Source organism: Ornithorhynchus anatinus, chromosome 21 (genome assembly GCF_004115215.2).
Source record: "Ornithorhynchus anatinus isolate Pmale09 chromosome 21, mOrnAna1.pri.v4, whole genome shotgun sequence".
Lineage (NCBI taxonomy): Eukaryota > Metazoa > Chordata > Mammalia > Monotremata > Ornithorhynchidae > Ornithorhynchus > Ornithorhynchus anatinus.
The window spans coordinates 22883056-22904684 of NC_041748.1; the positions used below are offsets into that span (position 1 = coordinate 22883056).

The 21629-nt window shown below is 51.9% G+C and overlaps 1 protein-coding gene across 1 annotated transcript in view; it reads left to right on the forward strand.

The window, feature by feature from the left end:
- The first annotated feature begins 243 nt into the window (after positions 1-243).
- The window catches only part of CRKL (CRK like proto-oncogene, adaptor protein), a 44714-nt gene continuing 23328 nt past the window's right edge, over positions 244-21629 (forward strand). The window contains exon 1 of the mRNA XM_001507457.4: positions 244-754. Within this exon, the coding sequence (XP_001507507.2) occupies positions 444-754 (311 nt within the window). The 5' untranslated portion in view covers positions 244-443. The remainder of the gene's footprint in view (positions 755-21629) is intronic.

Sequence of the window (21629 nt, forward strand, 5' to 3'; positions counted from 1 at the left end):
GGCAGGAGGCGAGAGGAGCGCACGCGTGCGCAGGGGCGAGGCCGGGGGTGGGAGGGGGGAGGCGCCTGCGCAGTGAGGGGCCGGGCGCGAGGCGGGGAGGGGGCGCGTGCGCAGTGGGGGGCCGGGCGCGCGGCCGGGCGCGAGGCCGGGGGAGCGCGCGCGCGCGCGGTGTGCGCCTGCGCAAAGGCGGTCGTTGTCGGGTCTGAGCGGGAGGTGAGGGTGGGTGTGGGGGGGGGGGGGCGGTCCGCCATTTTGTCTTCTGGCCGTGAGGTGAGGCGCCCGACCGGAGCGGCCGTCGCTCGGCGCGGGCGGGGGAAAAGGCGACCGCCGAGCGTCGTCGTCGTCGAGCGGGCGCCTCAGCGGGGAGGCCGCCGGCGGCGCAGGAGGATGCCCCGGGCCCGGGGGGGCGGGCGAGGCGCCTCCCCGGCTCTGTGAGCGCCGCCATGTCGTCGGCCCGGTTCGACTCGTCGGACCGCGGGGCCTGGTACCTGGGGCCGGTGTCGCGCCAGGAGGCCCAGAGCCGGCTGCAGGGTCAGCGCCACGGCGTCTTCCTCGTGCGGGACTCGTCCACCTGCCCCGGCGACTACGTGCTGTCCGTGTCCGAGAACTCGCGGGTCTCCCACTACATCATCAACTCGCTGCCCAACCGCCGCTTCAAGATCGGCGACCAGGAGTTCGACCACCTGCCCGCCCTGCTGGACTTCTACAAGATCCACTACCTGGACACCACCACCCTCATCGAGCCGGCGCCCAGGTACGGCCCCGGGGGAAACTGAGGCCCGGCGCCCCCCACACCCCCCTCCGCCGGGTCACTCTGCTGACCCTCCCTCCCTCCCCCAGCGCTTAGAGCAGTGCTCCGCACCGAGCGCTTCGATACCGACGGGAGGATTATTTGTTGAGCGCCTCGCTGCTGTAGTAAGCGCTTAACTGGGGGCCTTGCACGGTACTAAGCGCTGGGGTCGATAATAATGTTGGTATTAAGCGCTTACTCTGTGCACTGTTCCAAGCGCTGGGGGAGATAATCATGATGATAATAATGTGGGTATTTGTTAAGCGCCTACTATGTGCACTGTTTTAAGCGCTGGGGGAGATAATCATGATAATAATAATGTGGGTATTTGTTAAAGCCTACTATGTGCACTGTTTTAAGCGCTGGCGGAGATAATCCTGATAATAATAATGTGGGTATTTGTTAAGCGCGTACTCTGTGCACTGTTTTAAGCGCTGGGGGAGATAATCATGATAATAATGTGGGTATTTGTTAAGCGCCTACTATGTGCACTGTTCTAAGCGCTGGGGGAGATAATGATAATAATGTGGGTATTTGTTAAGCGCCTACTATGTGCACTGTTCTAAGCGCTGGGGGAGATAATCATGATAATAATAATGTGGGTATTTGTTAAGCGCTTACTATGTGCACTGTTCTAGGCGCTGGGGGAGATAATCATGATAATCATAATAATGTGGGTATTTGTTAAGCGCTTACTAGGTGCAGAGCACTGTTCTAAGCGCTGGGGTCGGTCATAATAATGATAATAATAGTAATGTTGGCATTTGTTAAGCACTTACTATGTGCACTGTTCTAAGCGCTGGGGTCGATAGTAATAATGATAATAATAATAATGTTGGCATTTGGTAAGCGCTTACTAGGTGCAGAGCACTGTTCTAAGCGCTGGGGGAGATAAGGGGTCATCGGGTCGTCCCTCGGGAGGCTCCCAGTTAATCCCCATTTTACAGGCGAGGCCACTGAGGCACAGAGAAGTGAAGTGACTCGCCCACAGACACACGGCTGACCAGTGGCAGAACTGGGATTCGAACCCATGGCCTCTGACTCCCGAGCCCGGGCAGCGTGGCTTAGTGGAAAGAGGCCGGGCTTGGGAGTCAGAGGTCATGGGTTCGAATCCCAGTTCTGCCACTGGTCAGCTGGGAGACTGTGGGCAGGTCACTTCACTTCTCTGGGCTTCACTTCCCTCATCTGTAAAATGGGGATTAACTGTGAGCCTCACGTGGGACAACCTGATTATCCAGGATCTCCCCCAGCGCTTAGAACAGTGCTCTGCACATAGTGAGCGCTTAACAAATACCAACATTATTATTATTATTATTATTATTATTATTATTATTTTGCCACTGAGCCCCACTGCTTCTCATGGATAATGCCGGCGTTGGGTAAGCGCTTGCTAAAATGCCGACATTATTGTGGGGCCACTGTGCTAAACGCTGGGATAGAGAAAAGGTCATCAGGTGGTCCCACGTGGGGCTCAGGCTTCATCCCCGTTTAGCAGATGAGGTCACCGAGGGACAGAAAAGTGAAGCGGCTTGCCCAAGGTCACACGGCAGACAGGTGGCCGGGGGGGGGAGGGGGGGGGTGGGATTAGAACCCACGACCTCTGCCGAGCCCGGGCTCCTGCCACTGAGCCACGCTGCTTCTCGAAGCGCCGGGGTAGACACACGGTAATCAGGTCGGCCCACGTGGGGCTCCCAGTCTTCATCCCCATTTTACAGCTGAGCCCACTGAGGCCCGGAGGAGCAAAAGGACTTGCCGAGAGTCTGCGCCCGCCCCCCCCCCCCAGCAGCGGATGAGGGGCGGAGCGGTGATTAGAACCCACGACCCCTGAGTTTCATGCCTTGTCTAAGCCACGTAGAGCGGGTAGACCTGTGAGAAGCAGCGCGCCTCAGTAGAAGGAGCCCGGGCTTGGGAGTCAGAGGTCATGCGTTCGAATCCCTGCTCTGCCACTTGTCAGCTGGGTGACCTGGGGCGAGGTACCTCACTTCTCTGCGCCTCAGTTCCCTCATCTATAAAATGGGGATGAAGACTGTGAGCCTCAAGTGGGACAACCGGATTCCCCTGTGTCTACCCCAGCGCTTAGAACAGTGCTCTGCACTTAGTAAGTGCTTAACAAATACCAACATGATTATTAGACCGCCCAGCCCCTGAGTGCCTAGAGGTGGACACGAGACATTAAACAAAGACAGATGGAGACACAGGGCTTGTGGGCAGAGGGATCAACCGAGCTATCTATTGAGCGCCCCAGAGTGGGTAGAAAGCCCCGCCCGTGAGACACTTGCAGTCTAGACGGCGAGGCAGAGTAAACAAACACCAATGTAGACTTCAGGAGGATGGGCAGACAACTCCAGCAGTAGTATTTATTGAGCGCCTACTGGCTGCAGAGCTCAAGCAGTACTGATTGAGCGCCTACTGGCTGCAGAGCTCAAGCAGTGGTATTGATTGAGCGCCTACTGGCTGCAGAGCTCAAGTAGTGGTATTGATTGAGCGCCTACTGGCAGCAGAGCTCAAGTAGTGGTATTGATTGAGCGCCTACTGGCTGCAGATCTCTGGACCGAGCGCTTGGGAGAGGGCAATAATGATGATCGTAATGATGGTATTTAATAATGGTGGTTTTTGTTAAGCACTTACTAGGTGCAAAGCACTGTTCTAAGCGCTGAAGGGGGATACAAGGTGATCAGGTGGTCCCATGTGGGGCTCCCAGTCTTCATCCCCATTTTACAGCTGAGGTCACCGAGGCCCAGTGAAGTGAGTTGCCCAGAGTCACAGCTGACAAGTAGCAGAGCTGGGATTAGAGCCCATGACCTCTGACTTCCAAGCCTGGGCTCTTTCCACTGAGCCAAGCGCTTACTGTGTGCTAAGCACTGATAGTGCAGCAGGGTTGGTAATAATAATAATGTTGGTATTTGTTAAGCGCTTACTCTGTGCAGAGCACTGTTCTAAGCGCTGGGGGAGATACAGGGTCATCAGGTTGTCCCACATGAGGCTCCCGGTTCATCCCCATTTTACAGATGAGGTCACTGAGGCCCAGAGAAGTGAAGTGACTGGCCCACAGTCTCCCACAGCCGACAAGTGGCAGAGCTGGGAGTCGAACCCATGACCTCTGACTCCGAAGCCCAGGCTCTTTCCACCGAGCCACGCTGCTTCTGTCACCAGCACCTTCAGTCCAGAGAGGGAGGCAATACAAACAAATACATGATGGATATGGACATGTTTCTTTTAAGAAGAAGAAGAAGAATGGTATTTAAATGCTTGCTACGTACCAAGCTCTGTTCTTGTTTGAACGCCCCTCTCCTCTCCCAGCCGCCGGCAGCAGTGCTCAGCGCACAGTAGTGGCCAAAATACCGATTGTTCAGAGGGCAACGGTCCTGTTTTTTAGCCTTTTTGGACTCTGCTTCCAGGAATAATAATAATAATGTTGGTATTTGTTAAGCGCTTACTATGTGCCGAGCACTGTTCTAAGCGCTGGGGTAGACACAGGGGAATCAGGTTGTCCCACGTGGGGCTCACAGTCTTAATCCCCATTTTACAGATGAGGGAACTGAGGCACAGAGAAGTTAAGTGACTTGCCCACAGTCACACAGCTGACAAGTGGCAGAGCTGGGATTCGAACTCATGAGCCCTGACTCCAAAGCCCGTGCTCTTTCCACTGAGCCACGCTGCTTCTCGTAGGCGAGGAGAGGGCTCGGTGCTTTGTATGCAACAGGCGCTCAAATGTGATTGATAGCCAGATCGGTAGCTCTCTTTTGGGTGTATATTTGCTGGCTGTAGTGGACGGCCCCAGGTGCTTAGAACAGTGATCGGTGTAGGTTAGGTGCTCTCTCTGTGGCAGGGAGGGGTGTGTGTCCCTGCTCGGACTAAAAGCCCGTCACTGGGCAGGGATTGTCTCCATCGCTTCCCGAATTGTATATTCCAAGCGCTTAGTACCGTGCTCTGCACGTAGAAGCGCTCAATAAATACCGTTGAATGAATGACTGTTTAGGCGGGCGGGCCGGCGCGACCATCAGGGCCTGCGGCCCCGAAACCTGGCTCGCTGTTTAGTAGTTCACCCCGAATCCCCAGTCCTCTGCTTTGGGGGACCGAATTTAGGGGTATTTGGTGAGCAAAGAAGTCTGTAATAATAGTAATAACGATGATATTTAAGTGTGATATTTGTTAAGCGCTAACTGTGTGCCAAGCACTGCCTCCTGTGCAGCCCACTGACTGTACAGAGTGCTTGGAAGAGCCCACCCAGGATTTTACAGTCTAGCACCCTACGTGAGCGACTGAGGCAAGAAGAAAGAAACGGATGGTTCTGTCTACCGGTGAACGGGTGGATTTGGGGTGGTTTTTTTTCCACGCTTCCCATCTAAAAGACAGGGGTTGGTGCTGCATCTATGAAAGTACAGGAAACTATGGGTGTATTGAACCCATTCAGCCGGGCCGCTCGAGTCAGTTCCCTCATTAGAGATGGTTTTCTCGCGTGGCTCTTTTTAAAACAAAATAATATCGAAGTGCTTACCCTAGGCGAAGCAGCGTGCTAAGTGCTGGGGGGAATACAAGCTCATCAGGCCGGACTCAGGCCCCGACCCCCATAGGATAGGGTTCGCAGTCCAAGTCGAAGGGAGGAGGACTTAATCCCCATTTTCCAGATGAGAGAACCGAGGCACGGGGGAGGTGAAGTGACTTGCCCAGGGTCACACAGCAGACAAGTGGCAGAACCCAGGGTGACGGATTCCCAGGCCCCAGCTCCTTCCGCCGGAGCGTGCCGCTTCTGTCCGCATTTGCCCGCTGCCCGGTGGAGATGAATTTGCCCACAGCAGAAGGGTTTCCTGAGTTAGTGCCTGCCAGATGAGCTGCGAAGGCTTTTCTAAACGTAAGGGGAAGTAAACAGAGATTTGCAGATATGAAAATGATGCGGTCTAATGGGGAAATATCACAAACCAGATGTCCACTTGGAATCGGCCTGGCTACGCGGCCTCCTGCGGACTCCCGCTCGGGTGATCCGTTCTTCTTTCTAACGGATCTCGCTAAGCCGGTGCCGGGCACTGTTCTAAACGCCCAGGCAGATGCAGGGTAGTCGGGTTGGACACGGACCCCCGTCCCGCGTGGGGCTTGCGGTCTTAATCCCCGTTTTCCAGGCGAGGTAGCGGGCCCAGAGAAGCCAAGTGTCTTGCACAGGGTTGCGCAGCGGACAAGTAGCGGAGCCAGGCTTGGGATTGGGGTCTTTCCGACTCCCCGGCCTGGGCTCCCTCCATTAGGCTGCACTGCCTCTCTGTGGTTAATGCCGCGAGGGGGAGGGGACTGGTCAGTTGACTTCCAAAAGTGTGTGACTGGAAGAGGAAGAGGGCTGGCTGGCGTCCTGCCTGATAAAGTGCTCGCTGTGGACTGTGCGTTTCCCGTTTCTGTATCCTTTTGAGCGTGCTGCAGGGCGGGGAGGCTCCAAATCAGAGTCGTCAACTCCCAGCTCAGAATAAGTCACCTCTGCGTTCTCCACGGTCACGTAACGTCCTAATTCACCAAGGCTTTTCTCTTGCTGTTACTGTTGCCACCTGGTTCTTATTTTTAATAATAATAATAATGTTGGTATTAAGCGCTTACTATTTGCAGAGGACTGTTCTAAGCGCCTGGGGAGATCCAAGGTCATCAGGTTGTCCCATGTGAGGCTCACAGTCTTAATCCCCGTTTTCCAGATGAGGGCACTGAGGCCCAGTGACGTGACTTGCCCACAGTCGCACAGCTGACCAGTGGCAGAGTGGGGATTCGAACCCATGACCTCTGACTCCCAAGCCCAGGCTCTCTCTTTTAAGGGAAAGGGTCGATGCTCCTACGGCTTGTTGTAAAATAATGTGTCTGAGAGAGAGTGGGTCTGAACCCACCGTCTTCAAAAATCAAAAGCGGACTAACTCCATGGCCTTAACTACTCGGTCCCTCTTCTTCAGGATACCAAATTTGAACAGGGTCTCACTGACGAATTAAGGGGGGAAATCTCCAGGGGAGATTTTACCATATAAAATAGTCACTGAGTCTGCCTTCCACTAGGTAATAATAATGTTGGTGTTTAAGTACTTACTATGTGCAGAGCACTGTTCTAAGCGCTGGGGTAGATACAGGGTGATCAGGTTGTCCCACGGGAGGCTCACAGTTAATCCCCATTTTACAGATGAGGTAACTGAGGCACAGAGAAGTGAAGTGACTTGCCCACAGTCGCATAGCTGGGATTCGAACCCATGACCTCGGACTCTCAAGCCCGGGCTCTTTCCACTGAGCCACGCTGCCTGGCCTAGTGGAAAGAGCGTGGGCCTGGAAGTGAGGCTCTGGGTTCATTTGTTGAGTTGCATTTATTGAGCGCTCACTGCGTGCAGAGCACCGTAATCCCAGCTCTGCCACTTGTCTGCTGTGGGACCTGCTGTTGTCCTCTCCCAAGCACTTAGTTCAGTGCTCTGCACACAGTCAGCGCTCACTAAATACGATTGATGGATTGATTCACGGTCCAGGTAGCAAACTGGCCCTTCGAGTTAGACTCTGAGCCCCATGTGGGGCAGGTACTGTGTCTGACCTGATTAACCTGTAGCCACCTAAGTGTTTCGAACAGTGCTTGGCGCATCATGCCGAACAAACACCATAATAGCTTCTTAACCACTCAAATCAGAAATGGTTAACGACGCCAGGCGTTGTTGGGCAGCGAGATTCAGGATGCAAAAATTCTGAAGGAATGACCTCTTTTAAGGGGATCATCAGCCGCGCCACGTATTGAGTGCTTACCACGTGCGGTGCACTGTACTGAGCGCTTGGAAGAGTACAGATGAACAGCGGTGGGAGAAAGTTTTCCTGCCCACAAAGAGCTTATAGTCTAGAGGTTGTCAAAGCTGTTGCCAGAAAGGCAGACCCCATTCATTCAAAATGTTTTCAAAATTAAGGTTGCAAATAACCAGGCACATCTCCTCCAGGAGGCCTTCCCTGATGGAAAGAGCCCGGGCTTGGGAGGCCGAGGTCATGGGTTCGACTCCCGGCTCTACCATTTGTCAGTTGTGTGACTGTGGGCAAGTCACTTCACTTCTCTGTGCCTCAGTGACCTCATCTGTAAAATGGGGATTAACTGTGAGCCTCACGTGGGACAACCTGATTACCCTGTATCTACCCCAGCGCTTAGAACAGTGCTCTGCACATAGTAAGCGCTTAACAAATACCCACATTATTACTAAGCACCCCGCCCAACCTTTGACGCTATTCCAACTCCCTTTTGCATCAGCCTGACTTGCTGTCTTTGTTCTTCCCCCCTCCCAGCCCCACAGCACCTATATACCTATCTGTAATTTATTTATATTAATGTCTGTCTCTCCTCCCACCCTCCCCTCGAGACTGTAAACTCATTGTGGGTTCATTATTCTTGTATTGTACTCTCCCAAGCACAGTGCTCTGCACACAGTGAGCGCTCATTAAATACGACTGAGTAAATTAAATAAACGGGTGTTGACAAAAAGTGGGAGGTGGGAACGGGAAAAGACCGAGTGAATTTGTGAAGGTCAAAGAAGAGAGAACTGGCATCTTACACCCCTCAAGACCTCTCAGCTCTTCAGGCTCAACAACTTTTGATTTTTACCTTCCTCTTTTATATCCTCCTGGCTGCTCACTCTAATTGTTGTTATTAATAATGATCATCATAATTGTATTTAAGCGCTTACTCTGTGCCAAGCACCGAAACCAAGTGCCGGGGTAGATACAAGGTCATCAGGTCCCACATGGAGCTCACGGTCTGAGGAGGGAAAACAGGGGTTGACTCTTCATTTTGCAGATGAGAGAACTGAGGAACAGAGAAGCGAAGCGACCACCCCAGGGTGACCAAGCAGACAGTTGGCAGAGCCAGGATTAGAACCCAGGATCTCCCATTACCAAGCCTGGGCTCTTTCCACGGGACCAGTCTGCTACTCGCTCTTCGGCTCCCCGGTCCATCTGCCGTCTCCCCAACGGTGCCCATTCTCCGCTTCCTCCTGCCGCTCCATTTTAACTTGACCTTTATCTGCCTCACTCGTTCACGTGTACTCCTCTTGCCTTTTTCGTTTCTTGATGGTTTCCCCCACACTCTTGTCTGTTTCCCCCAACGGCGGAGTATTAGAAGCGTGCGTAGACCTGTGTGAACGAATAAGATCGTCGGCGCGATTCTCGGTGGGAACGAAGGGTGAATGTCGGGGGCGAGGTTAGTTACTACACTGGCCGGTTGTTGACGCTTGCGTGCGCTCAGAAAGCCGAAGGGTGGGGGAACTTAGAGACAGCCCAGCAATTCACTGGACGGAGGAGTCTATTAAGGGAGAGAGGAGGCGGAAAGCAGTAGCCAGCCGTGAAGGTCACCAGCAGGGCCTGGTAAGTGGTAGCCACTTAGCTCCTGGGGCAAGTCACTGAACCTCTCGGTCTGTTTCCTCCTCTGTAAAGTGGTGTTCAAAACCCATTTTCTCTCCTGCTTAGACTGAACACCCCATGTGGTGCGGGGACTGTGTTCCGTCTGATTAACTGGGATCGCCCGCAGGGTTTAGTACAGTGTTTGGCACATAGTAAGCGCTTAGCAGCGTGGCCTAGCGGAAAGAGCGGGTCCGGGGTTCTAATCCACTTGTCTGCCGGGGGACCCGCTGTTAGGCCGTACTCCCAAGGGCTTTTTCATTCATTCAATACTATTTTTTGAGCGCTTACTATGTGCAGAGCACTGTACTAAGCGCTTGGAATGTACAAATCGGTAACAGAGACACTCCCTGCCCTTTGGGCTTACAGACGGGCTTAGTACAGAGCCTGTAAAAACGATGGATCGATGGACCTTGGACGAGTCCCCGTGCCTCAGTTTCCTCATCTGTAAAATGGGAGGGAAATGCTACTCCCTCCTACTCAGACTCTGAGCCCCATGTGGGACATAGGAATGCCTCGTATCTACTCGAGGTGCTTGGTGTCGTGGATGGCACATAGTAAGGGCTTAACAAATACCCAAATTTATTAGCAAATGCCATAAGTGGTGATGGTGGTGTTATTACGAATATTCGTAGGGGGAGAGAGGAATTGGGATATGCAGTCAGTTCCCAAATCCTGTCAGTATCTCTAGAGTCTGCCCTTTCCTCTCCGCCCAAGCTGCGAACATGTTGCTCCAAGCAAATCTATCCTGCCTCTTTTACTCCATCAGCTTCCTCACTGACCTCCCAGCCTCCTGTCTCTCCCCACTCTACTTTGTCCCTCACTCAGTGCCCAGATCATTGGTGTTTTTGAAAGAAAAAGGGTTCACAACTCCCCACTCTTCAAAAACCTCCCGTGGTTGCCCATCTACCTCCGCATCAAGCTCCTTACCACCTGCTTAAAGACACTCACTGAGGTTTTCCCCTTCCTACAATACCTCACTTTCTATTAGTCGTTTTCATTGACTCTTAATTCGTGCAGAGCAGTGTACTAAGCACTTGGGAGAGTACAGTGTAACGATGAACGGACACATTCCTTGTCCACAACAACCTATGGTTTAGAGAGGGAGACAGACATTAATATCAATAAAGTACGGATACGTACATAAGCGCCGTGGGGTTGGGAGGGAGGATGAATAAAAGGAGCAGGTCGTTACAATCCAGACTATACACTTCACTCCCCCAACACCAACCTACTCATTCCTGTTCTCGTCTAAATCATATACCGAGTGCTTACTGTGTGCAGAGCACCGGAGCACTTGGGAGAGTAATATAATAATGTTGGTATTTGTTAAGCGCTTACTATGTACAGAGCACTGTTCTAAGCGCTGGGGTAGATAGAGTTATCAGGTTGTCCCACGTGAGACTCACAGTCTTCATCCCCATTTTACAGATGAGGGAACTGAGGCCCAGTGAAGTGACTTGCCCCCAGTCACACAGCTGACAAGTGGCAGAGTTGAGATTCGAACCCGTGACCTCTGACTCTTTCCACTGAGCCGTGCTCCTTCTCAGTACAGCAGAGTGGGTAGACACGTTCCCTGCCCCCCTCGAGCTTACAGGCTAGAGAGCAAGTCATTTGCCCTGCCCTTCAAATGACTTTTGGAGAAGAAAAGTCTTGCTGACCCCCCCCTCCCCACATCCTCCCTCTGGCCTGGCACGCTCCCCTTTTTTGTTCCCACAGCCCACCGCTCTCCCCGCCTTGAAACTCCTCCTAAAATCACTTCTCCCCGAGGCCTTCCCTGGCAAAGCCCGGCGCTTAGAACAGTGCTTGGCGCGTAGTAAGCGCTTCACAAATGCCATCATCATCCTCACCCCCTACTCCTCGTCCTTGTGTACCTGCCTTTTGCACTTGCTTCGTCATTCACCCCAGCTCCCGAGCACTGGGGAAACCTATCTTTAGGACTCCCAGATTTAGAGATTAAAATAATAAATCCGTGCTTCATTTTAGTGTCTATCACCCTCCCTCTCCAGAGAGCAAGGGCCTTGTGGGCAGGGATCGGGCTTCAAAACCGATGAGAGTGTAAGCCCGTCAGTGGGCAGGGACGGTCTCTGTTGCCGATTTGTCCATTCCAAGCGCTTAGTACGGTGCTCTGCACATAGTAAGCGCTCAATAAATATTATTGAATGAATGAATGAACTGACAGACAAACCAAAGCTGTATTGAAGACACATCTCGACGAGGCCTTCCCAAACTAAGCCTCCCCCCCCCCCCCCAAATCCACCCCTTCCTCTTCTCTCATTCCCTTCTACCTGCCCTGACTTGCTCCCTTTGTTCTTCCCCCCTCCCAGCCCCAAAGCACTTATATCTTGTATTTATTTTGATTGATGTCTGTCTTCCCCGACCATAAACGCGTCATGGGCAGGGAGCGTGTCTTTACTGTACTCTCCCAAGCGTTAATATAGTGCTCTGCCCCCAGTAAGACTCAAGAAATATGATTTGATGCATAAAGGCGATTTAATGATTGGCCCAGGGGTAGAAAGATGAATGAAGAGGGAGGGAGGGAGGGTGGGGCTCAGTAAATACCGTGGATTGCTGGATGGTGAGGGAGCTGAGTAGCTAGCCTGAGGCTGGAGCTTTAGGAATCAATCCATCAGTGGTGTTGGTGGAGCTCTTACTGTGTGCTAAGTGCTTGGGAGAGTATAATAATAACGTTGGTATTGGTTAAGCGCTTACTATGTGCAGAGCACTGTTCTAAGTGCTGGGGCATACAGGCTAATCGGGCTGTCCCACATGAGGCTCACAGTCTTAATCCCCATTTTTACAGATGAGGGAACTGAGGCACAGAGAAGTTAAGCGACTTGCCCACAGTCACACAGCTGACAAGTGGCAGAGCCCGGGATTCGGACCCACGACCTCTGACTCCCAAGCCCGGGCTCTTTCCACGGAGCCACGCTCCCTGCCCACAAGAAGGGTCTAGGAGGGAGGACAGGCCGATTAGACCGTAAGCCCGTCATTGGGCAGGGATTGTCTCTACCTGTTCCCGAATTGTCCATTCCAAGCGCGTAGTACAGTGCTCTGCACCTAGGAAGCGCTCAATAAATGCTATTGAATGAATGAAACAAAGGAGGAGTTGATAAATGAAATGAAGCCATCAGGAGGATATATTAAGCACCTATCGTATGCAGAGCACTTCGGATTAGTAGACTCCTGCTTTGCCCCGTGGGATCTTGTAGTCTCACAGGGCTTATTGCCCCTCCCTTCTTTCTCCTCTGCGCTTGAATCTGTATCCTTTAAGCACTTAATACTCACCCCATCCTCTGCCTCCTTGAAATCGATTCCTTCAATCCGATTAGCTCTGAACAGTGCCTGGCACATAGTAAGCCCCAAATTCCAGAGACAGAGAGCCCACGCCTGAGAGTCAGAGGACTAGGGCTCCGCCACTCGTCTGCTGTGTTACCGTGGGCAAATCACTTAACTTCTCTGGGCCTCGGTTAACTCATCTGTAAAAATGGGGATTAAAAAACGTGAGCCCCACGTGGGACAAGCTGATTACCCTGTCTCTGCCCCCAGTTAGAACAGTGCTCAGCACATAGTAAGTGCTTAACAAATACCATAATTTTTTATCATTATTATTATTATAGTTCCAGCTCCGTCACTGTCCGATTTATGACCTCGAGCATGTCACCTCACTTCTCTGTGCTCCAGTCTCCTCGTCTGGAATGTGGGATTCAGTATCTGTGCTCCCTCCTACTTAAACTGTGAGGCCTGATTATCTTGTGTCCATTTATTATTGTCTGGGCCTCTCCCCAGAGCTTAGTACAGTGCACTGCGCGCAGTAAGTGCTCAATCGGGACAATTGAATTGAATCTGGTATCCACCCCAGGGCTTTGCACGATGCGTAGCACATGATAAGCACTTAACCAAGATCACAGATCTACCCGTAATTTATTTTAATATCTGTCTCTGGACTTAGCACCTTGCGGGCGGGGAATGAATTTACCAACTCTGATGCGTTGTACCCACTGTAGTGCTTAGTACAGTACCTATTAAGCTCTCAAATAAATACCATCGATTCATTCATGGATTGCAGCAAGGATTTACGCTCCTCTTCCGCAGCATTCCCGAACCTTGTCCGTAGTAGCGACAGTGGGAAATACAGATCTCAAAGAGGTTCGTGTGCCGCAAACAGAAGCGGCATGGTGTAGTGGATAGAGCATGGGCAGAAGGTCACGGGTTCTAATCCCGGCTCCGCCACTTGTCTGCTGTGTGTCCCTGGGCAAGTCACTTCTCTGTGCCTCAGTTCCCTCATTGGTAATACGGGGATTGAGACCGCGAGCGCCACGAGGGACAGGCAAGGACCGTGTCCAACCTGATTTGCTTGTGTCGACCCCCGCGCTTAGTACAACGGCCAGCACATAGTAAGTGCTTAACGAATACCGGGATTATTATTACTAATCCAGTATAAAGAAGTGATATCCTGACGCGGTTTATCCGCTGCTCCTCCGTGCCTCGGGGAGGGAGAGCGAGGGGTCACTCTCTGCATCCCGTCTTTCCCCCAGCGTTGGAACGGGGATTCTTACGGCGCTGAGCGTACTTGTTTATTCATATTTCCCGTTGTACAGAGCGGGTGTAAATCCTGGAGTTGTACCACCTTCACAGTCGCCCGGCCGGGATTTGGAACAGGAGACCTTCAGAGGCGCTTTCTAAGGAGTCACTTAAATCCTCCAAATGTCAGTTGCAAGTAGAGAACCAGGTTCTCTTGAGAGGGTGTGGGTGGAGGCCTTCCTAAATCTCCTGGCGGAGGGGGGGGGCGGGAGTTTTCCCAGAACCCGTTTAAGCAACTCCCTCTTGCAAGACTTGTCAATATACCTCCCACACACCCACGGTGACAAATCATCAGAGACAGCCCTCTTGCCTTTTTCATAATGAACCCATATTGCCGTCAAGTAATGAAACCCGCAAACCAACTCCTTTGGTGGTTTCGGTTGTGTCAGCAAATCCCCTTGCAAAATACGTTGCCCTGAGTAGAACGTTTAGCCGAGCTCCCTCCCCGGAGCTCCTGTGATGAAAGAACGGGAGAAGAGAGGAGCCGTTAGGATAAGAGACGCGGCCTGGGAGGCGAAGGTCGTGGGTTCGAATCCCGGCCCGGCCACGTGTCAGCCGTGGGACTGTGGGCAGGTCACCTCACTTCTCTGGGCCTCAGTTACGCCATCTGTAAAATGGGAATGACGACTGGGAGCCTCACGTGGGACCACCTGATGACCCTGTATCCACCCCAGCGCTTAGAGCAGTGCTCCGCACATAGTAAGCGCTTAACCAATACCAACATTATTAGAGGAGCAGCGTGGCTCAGTGGAAAGAGCCCGGGCTTGGGAGTCAGAGGTCATGGGATCGAAACCCGGCTCTTCCACTTGTCAGCTGTGTGACTTTGGGCAAGTCACTTGACTTCTCCGTGCCTCAGTTACCTCAACTGTAAAATGGGGGTGAAGACTGTGATCCTCACGTGGGACAACCTGATTACCCTGTATCCACCCCGGCGCTTAGAGCGGTGCTCTGCACATAGTCAGCGCTTAACAAATACCAACATTATTATTAGAGGAGCAGCGTGGCTCAGTGGAAAGAGCCCGGGCTTGGGAGTCAGAGGTCGTGGGTTCGAATCCTGGCTCTGCCACTCATCAGCTGTATGACTGTGGGCAAGTCACTTGACTTCTCTGGGCCTCAGTTACCTCATCGGGAAAATGGGGATTAACTGTGAACCTCACGTGGGACAACCTGATGACCCTGTATCTACCCCAGTGCTTAGAACAGTGCTCTGCTCATAGTAAGCGCTTAACAAATATCAACATTATTATTATTATTACAAATGGGAGTGTGAGCCATTGAGCAGAGCAGAGATTCAGAAGCTGGGTTGCTTTTATCTTCACACCCACCCACCAGGCTGTGGAATCCTAGTGTCTTCAGGCCGAGAAATCAAAAGATGGACAGGGCCGACGTGCCGGGGTAAATCGATCCATCCATCGTGTGGCATAGAGACTAGGGCCTTGAAGTCAGAAGGTCTTGGGTTCTAATCCCGACTCTGTCCCTTGTCCACTGTGCGGCCTTGGGCAAACCATTTCACTTTCTGGGCCTCAATTGCCCCATCTGTAAAATGGAGATTGAGACTGTGAGCCCCATGTGGGACAGGGACTGATTCCAGCCCGATTTGCTTGCGCCCACCCCGGCGCTTAGTACGGTGCCTGGCACCTAGTAGACGCTTAACAGATGCCCAGATTATTCCAATTATTGACTCTACCGTGTGCAGAACACTGTACTAAGTGTTGGTAGTAGGATCCCTGCCTTGGAGGAGTTTAAAATCTAGCAGGAGAGCCAGACTTTGAAGGGATTAATTGTCAGGAGGAAGGAGAGGTGGATCGGTATATGAATTAGTGCAGAAATCGCTTCTAGAGAGAGGTGGTGTTGGAAAAAAGAGCACTGTCAGTCATATATATTGAGCGCTTACTGTGTGCAGAGCACTGTGCTAAATTTGGGAGAGTACAGTATAACAGATGCGTTCCCCGCCCACGTGAGCCTACAGTCTAGAGGGATTTGGGAATCCTAGCCCTGGCCTGGGAATCAGGAGATCTAAATTCTACTCTCACAACACTCATGTACCTATCTGTAATTTCGGTATTTATGTTCATATCTGTCTCCCCCTCCCCCACAGACTGTAACTGGTCTGGAGAGAATGTGTCAGTTTATTGTTTTATTGTATTCTCCCAGACACTTAGTACAGTGCGTTGCACACAGTAAGGTCACAAGAAATCCGATTGAGTGAATAAACCAATCCTTGCACGCGGGCCCCGATTTGTGCTTTTGCTCTACGGGCTCCTCTGATAAAGGAGAATAAAAATACACAAAAGTTCGGGAGATGGGAGGACCTGCATTGCCTGGTGATGGGGAGAGCAGTGATCCTGAGCTGGAGGCCAGTTCTGGGTCACAACTCCAGGCTTGCTGGCCCCTTAATAATAATAATAATAATTAATAATAATAAGGGGACTTTAGTGCTTACTCGAGGCAAAATGGAAAGAGCCCCGAGGTGGAAGGTTCTAATCCCGGCTCCGCCACTTGTCAGCTGCGTGACTTTGGGCAAGTCAATTCACTTCTCTGTGCCTCAGTTGCCTCCTCTGTAAAATGGGGGTTAAGACTGTGAGCCCCACGAGGGACAACCTGATAAAAGTGTATCTATCCCAGCGCTTAGGACGGCGCTTGGCACATAGCAGGCACTTAACAAATACCATCATTATTAAAATTATTATCATTATGTGCCAAGCACTGTTCTCAGTGCTGGAGCAGATGCAGGTTAATCAGGTTGGACACAGTCCCTGTCCCCCATGGGGCGCACACTCATAATCCCTATATGACAGATGAGGTAACGGAGGCCCAGAGAAGCGAAGTGAGCTGCCCAAGGTCACCCAGCAGGTCCGTGGCAGAGCTGGGATTAAAGCCCGGGTCCTACCGACTCCCCGACCCGTGATCTATCCATTGTCGTGCTGCTTGTCCTTTAGATGGTGTAGCTAGAGCAATAGATTCAGATGCCCCGCGGGGGGTGGGGAGAGTGAAGATCCATCTACCTAGCCCTATAGAGAAGCAGCGAGGCTCAGTGGAAAGAACCCGGGTTTGGGAGTCCGAGGTCGTGGGTTCGAATGCCGGCTCTGCCACTTGTCAGCTGTGCGACTGTGGGCAAGTCACTTAACGTCTCGGTGCCTCCGTTACCCCTTCTGTAAAATGGGGATTAAGACTTGTGAGCCTCAGGGGGACAACCTGATTACCCGGTGTCTCCCCCAGCGCCTAGAACAGTGCTCTGGACATAGTAAGCACTTAAATACCAACATTACTGTGCGTGTATAGATCTATATATGCATATAGATAAAGCGGGGCCTAGGAACGAAAAGACGCATCCTGGCCTAATGGATAGAGCCTGGGCTTGGAGGTCGGAGAACCTGGGTGCTCATCCTGGCTTCGCCACTGGTCTGCCGGGTGACTCCGGGCAAGCCACTTCACTTGTCTCAGCCGCCTCATCTGGAAAATGGGAATTCAGTCCTTTTCCCCCTTGCTTAGACCGGGAGCCTCATACAGGACAGGCACTGTGACCGACCTCATTATCTTGTATCCACCCCAGTGCTTAGAACAATGCTTGACACATAGTAAGTGCTTACCCAATGCCATCGTTATTATTGTAATTATTATATAGGCTTATTAATTGCATAAATGTATCTGTACAGATCTATTAATATAAATAAAAGGAATTAAGACGAGGAAAAGTTCTCTTTATCCTAAGCAAAGTTCTTTGCTAATTTCCTGGTGCTTGAAATGACCAAAACCTTGCAGTTGACTCGGAATTGTACATTCTGCGTGTGCCCCTTTTTGACCTAATTAGAAACAAGACGTTCAGGGGGCCTGTTTTTAAGTAGGCCGTCCTCCTGGGAGATTTTTCCAGGTTCAATCGTTTTGTCCTTGCACAGGGTGTCCCATCGCACTTGGGGCAGGACGCCGTCGGGAGGCTGGGGGACATTCTCCCGACGGTTCCCCAGCGGCTGATGGAGCCGAGTAGTCAAGGCGCATGGAGAAGCAGTACGGCCTAATGGATAGAGCGTGGACCTGGGAAACATTCATTCACTCAGTCGAATTTACTGAATGCTTACTGTGTGCAGAGCCCTGTACTAAGCGCTATAGCGAGTACAGTAAAACAGTAAAAGCAGACACATTCCCTGCCCCCAATGAGCTTAATAATAATAATAATAATGTTGGTATATGTTAAGCGCTTACTATGTGCAGAGCACTGTTCTAAGCGCTGGGGGAGACACAGGGTAATCAGGTTGTCCCACGTGGGGCTCACAGTCTTAATCCCCATTTTACAGATGAGGTAACTGAGGCACAAAGAAGTTAAATGACTTGCCCACAGTCACACAGCTTCCAAGTGGCAGAGCCGGGATTCAAACCCATGACCTCTGACTCCAAAGCCCATGCTCTTTCCACCGAGCCACACTGCTCTAAATTACTGGGTTCTAATCTCGGCTCCACCACTTGTCTCCTTTGTGACCTTGGGCAAGTCACTTTAACTTCTCGGTGCCTCCTACCTTATCTGCAAAATGGGGATGGGGGACACGGACTGTGTCCAACCTGATTATCTGCTATCTACCTCAACGCTTAGAATAGTGCCTGGCACATGGTAATGGCTTAATTGCCATCTAAAAAATGGGTTCTCCAGGAGAACTGCTTGTCCCGTCATTTCCCCCCCCCCCCACCCCGGAGAGAAAGGGGGAGGGCGAGGCAGGAAAACGGAGCCCATTTTTCTCCTCCCGGGTCTTGGGTACTGCTTCCGGCAGGACTGCCCTTGGCTGGGATGAAAGTGGGCACGGTAAGCCCGGCTTCGGGGATGCCCACATAATAGAGGGGTGCCCCCGGGGCGGTGGTGATGTGGCAGTGATTCAGAGCGGCACGCCCGCGGAGTCGGCAAAGGCGGGAAGAGGATCGTTGTAGAGAGCGCAAATATTTTAGGTGCGGGGCGAGATGGAGCTGGAAGGCCGGAGCGGGAATCCCCAGGGGAGAGGCCCGGGGTGGGAATTGAGAAGCGGCGTGGTCTAGTGGTTAGCGTGCAGGCCTGGAAGTTGGAAGGATCCGTGTTGTAATCCTGGCCCCACTTCTTGTCTTCTGGGTGACCGTGGGGAAGTCACTTCCCTTCTCTGGGCCTCAGTTCCCTCATCTGCAATATGGGGATTAAGACTGGGAGCCCCGTGTGGGACAGGGAGTGTATCCAAACCTGATTAACTTGTATCCCCCTCAGCGCTTAGAACACTGCCTGGCACATAGTAAGGGCTTAACAAATACCATTAAAAAAAAAAAAAAGAATTGAAGTGACTCTCTTAACTGGTGAGGCCTCATTTCTTGAAAGACAGGGCAACGAAGTAAATGAGGATCAATCGGTAGTATTTATTGAGGGTTTACTCTGTGCAGAGCACTTTGAGCGGACACAGTCCTTGCCCTCAAGAAGCGGGGAGTGGGAGGAGGCATAGTAAAATAAAGTACAGGCAGGGGGAAGCTGTGGAGTAGAAGGATGTGTGCTTAAGTCATATGTCGGGGGGTGGGGGATAAGTGCTTAGTGCTGAGGCGGTGCAGGGGTGGTTGAGAGATAGAGTACGGGGATGAGAGATTGAGCAAGAAAGTCACAAGAGTTGGAAATCCCCTCTAGACTGTAAGCTCAGTGTGGGCAGGGGATGCGTCTGTTTACTGGTCTCTTGTCCTCTCCCAAACGCTTAGTATAGCGCTCTGCACACAGTAAGCGCTCAGTAAATACTATCGAATGAATGGGACTGGAACCTGAAAACGTTTTGGTGAGTTGGGTGGTCTATCTGAGGCTGAGGAAGAAGGGAGGGCCAAGTTTGGGGGTGGGGGGCGATAAGTGTCCAGGAGAGAGGGGTGTGTGTTTATTCTCTATTTGGTGGTGAAGGGACTTTGGGCGGCGGTCGTTTTGTCTCAGGAAAGCATGCCCTTAGAACAGTGCTTTGCACATAGTAGGCGCTTAACAAAAGCCATCATTATTATTATGCCCCGCTCAGCTGCCCTGACAGAGAGCCGACCGGACCTCCGTGAATTTAAAGGAAAATCCAGCCTGGGGGTTCAGCCCAGGAAACATCCCGACCTCAGCTGCACGGTGACCCCAGGCCCCGAGTTTGACTCTTCCGGGCCTCAAATTGGGACGGAGTCCTCATTTCCCGGAGCCGGCAGCTTTGCCGTGTCCCGGTAATCCCAGAAGGAAGGCAGACCCGGGCTCGTTTTGCACAAGCAGAAACTAGGGCAGAGAAGGCTTAAATTGGAGTCAAGGTGACTCAGCCAGGAGGAGCAGGCCCCGAGCCAGGCTCTGTCCGGTGGGCTTTCTCATATGGCGAGTCACTTCCTTCACTTGGCCCAGGTACCCACTCTTGGTAAAGTTCCAGGTAAGACTGCAAACTCCCTGGGGAAAGGGAATGTTTCTTACCAATCGTGTTGTACCGCGCTCCCCTAAAGGCTTAGTCCAATGCTCTGCACATAATAAGACCTCAGTAAACACCACTGATTGATGGTTTTATTCCGGGAACGGCCGTAGGACTCTCGGTGCAAGGGAAGCCTCGGGTCAGTGACATTTTTAAAACCTCAGTGAAACGGGCTCGAGACAGCAGCAGCCGTCGGCCGAGGGCTGCCCTCCCCCGGGTTTTCGATCCGCCTTCCGACTGGAATGCAGTGGGGGAATCGGAGCAGTCGTCCGACAAAGCCGGCCGGTGTCGGAACGGCACGGTGAGATGTCACCATGCAAGTTTTCCAAGAATAGAATCTCTGCATTCCAGCTGACTTGGGAGTATTTATTAGTAGTAGTAGTAAAAATGACGACGATGATGGCGATAATGACGGTATTTGAGGCCTTACCCCCTTGCTAAGTACTGTACTGGGTCCTGGGAAAGACCTAAGATGATCAGGTTAGACAAAGTCCCCGGCCCTCCCGGGGCACCCGGTCCAAGTGGGAGGGAGAGCGGGCATTGAACGTCCATTCGACAGATGAGAAAACTGACGTTCCGACCAGTTAGGTGACAAGAACAAGGTCACGCAAGAGGCCGAGCGGGGATTAAAACCCGGGGCCTTGGGCTCCTGGACCTGTGTTGGTTCCACTGGGCCACGCTGCACTCTGTGTGATTGCCCCTTCGAGAAAGAGAGGAGAGAGCCTGATTGGGAAAGGTGTGAAGCCAGGGTGGCTCCTGGTCCTTCTGCCTCAAAGCCCTATTAAGAAGCAGCGTGGCTCAATGGAAGGAGCGCGGGGTTGGGAGTCAGAGGTTGTGGGTTCTAGTCCCGGCTCCGCCACTTGTCTGCTGTGTGACCTTAGTGTGATACTTACCTTCTCTGTGCCTCAGTTACCTCATCTGTAAAAGGGGGATTAAGACTGTGAGCCCCATGCGGGACAACATGATTACCTTGTATCGACCCCAGCGCTTAGAACAGTGCTTGGCACATAGTAAGCGCTTAACAGATACCACTATTATTAGTATTGTCACAGTTCCTCCAAGAGGCATTAATTCTTCTGTTCACCAGCTCCCTCTCCCTTCTGTGTCCTCCGTGCCCTTGGATCTGTGATACCGTCCCGTCATTATTATTATTATTGTTTGCTATTCGCCCCACCCTCAACCCTGAAGCACTTCTATACATATCTTTATCTTCTATACATATCTTTATAAATACAAATTATTTATATTATTGTCTCCCTCCCTCTTCTAGACTGTATTTCCCCGCCCTCAGCAACCAAAGCACTTAAGTACACATCCATAAATTATTTACATTAATGTCTCGCTCCTCCCGTAGACTGTAAGATTACTGTGGGAATGTGTCTTTCAACTCTGTTACTCTGTACTTTCCCAAACGATTAGTTCAGTGCTCTGCGCACAGTAAGCACTCAATAAATATGAGTGTTAAGCGCATTATGGGCAGG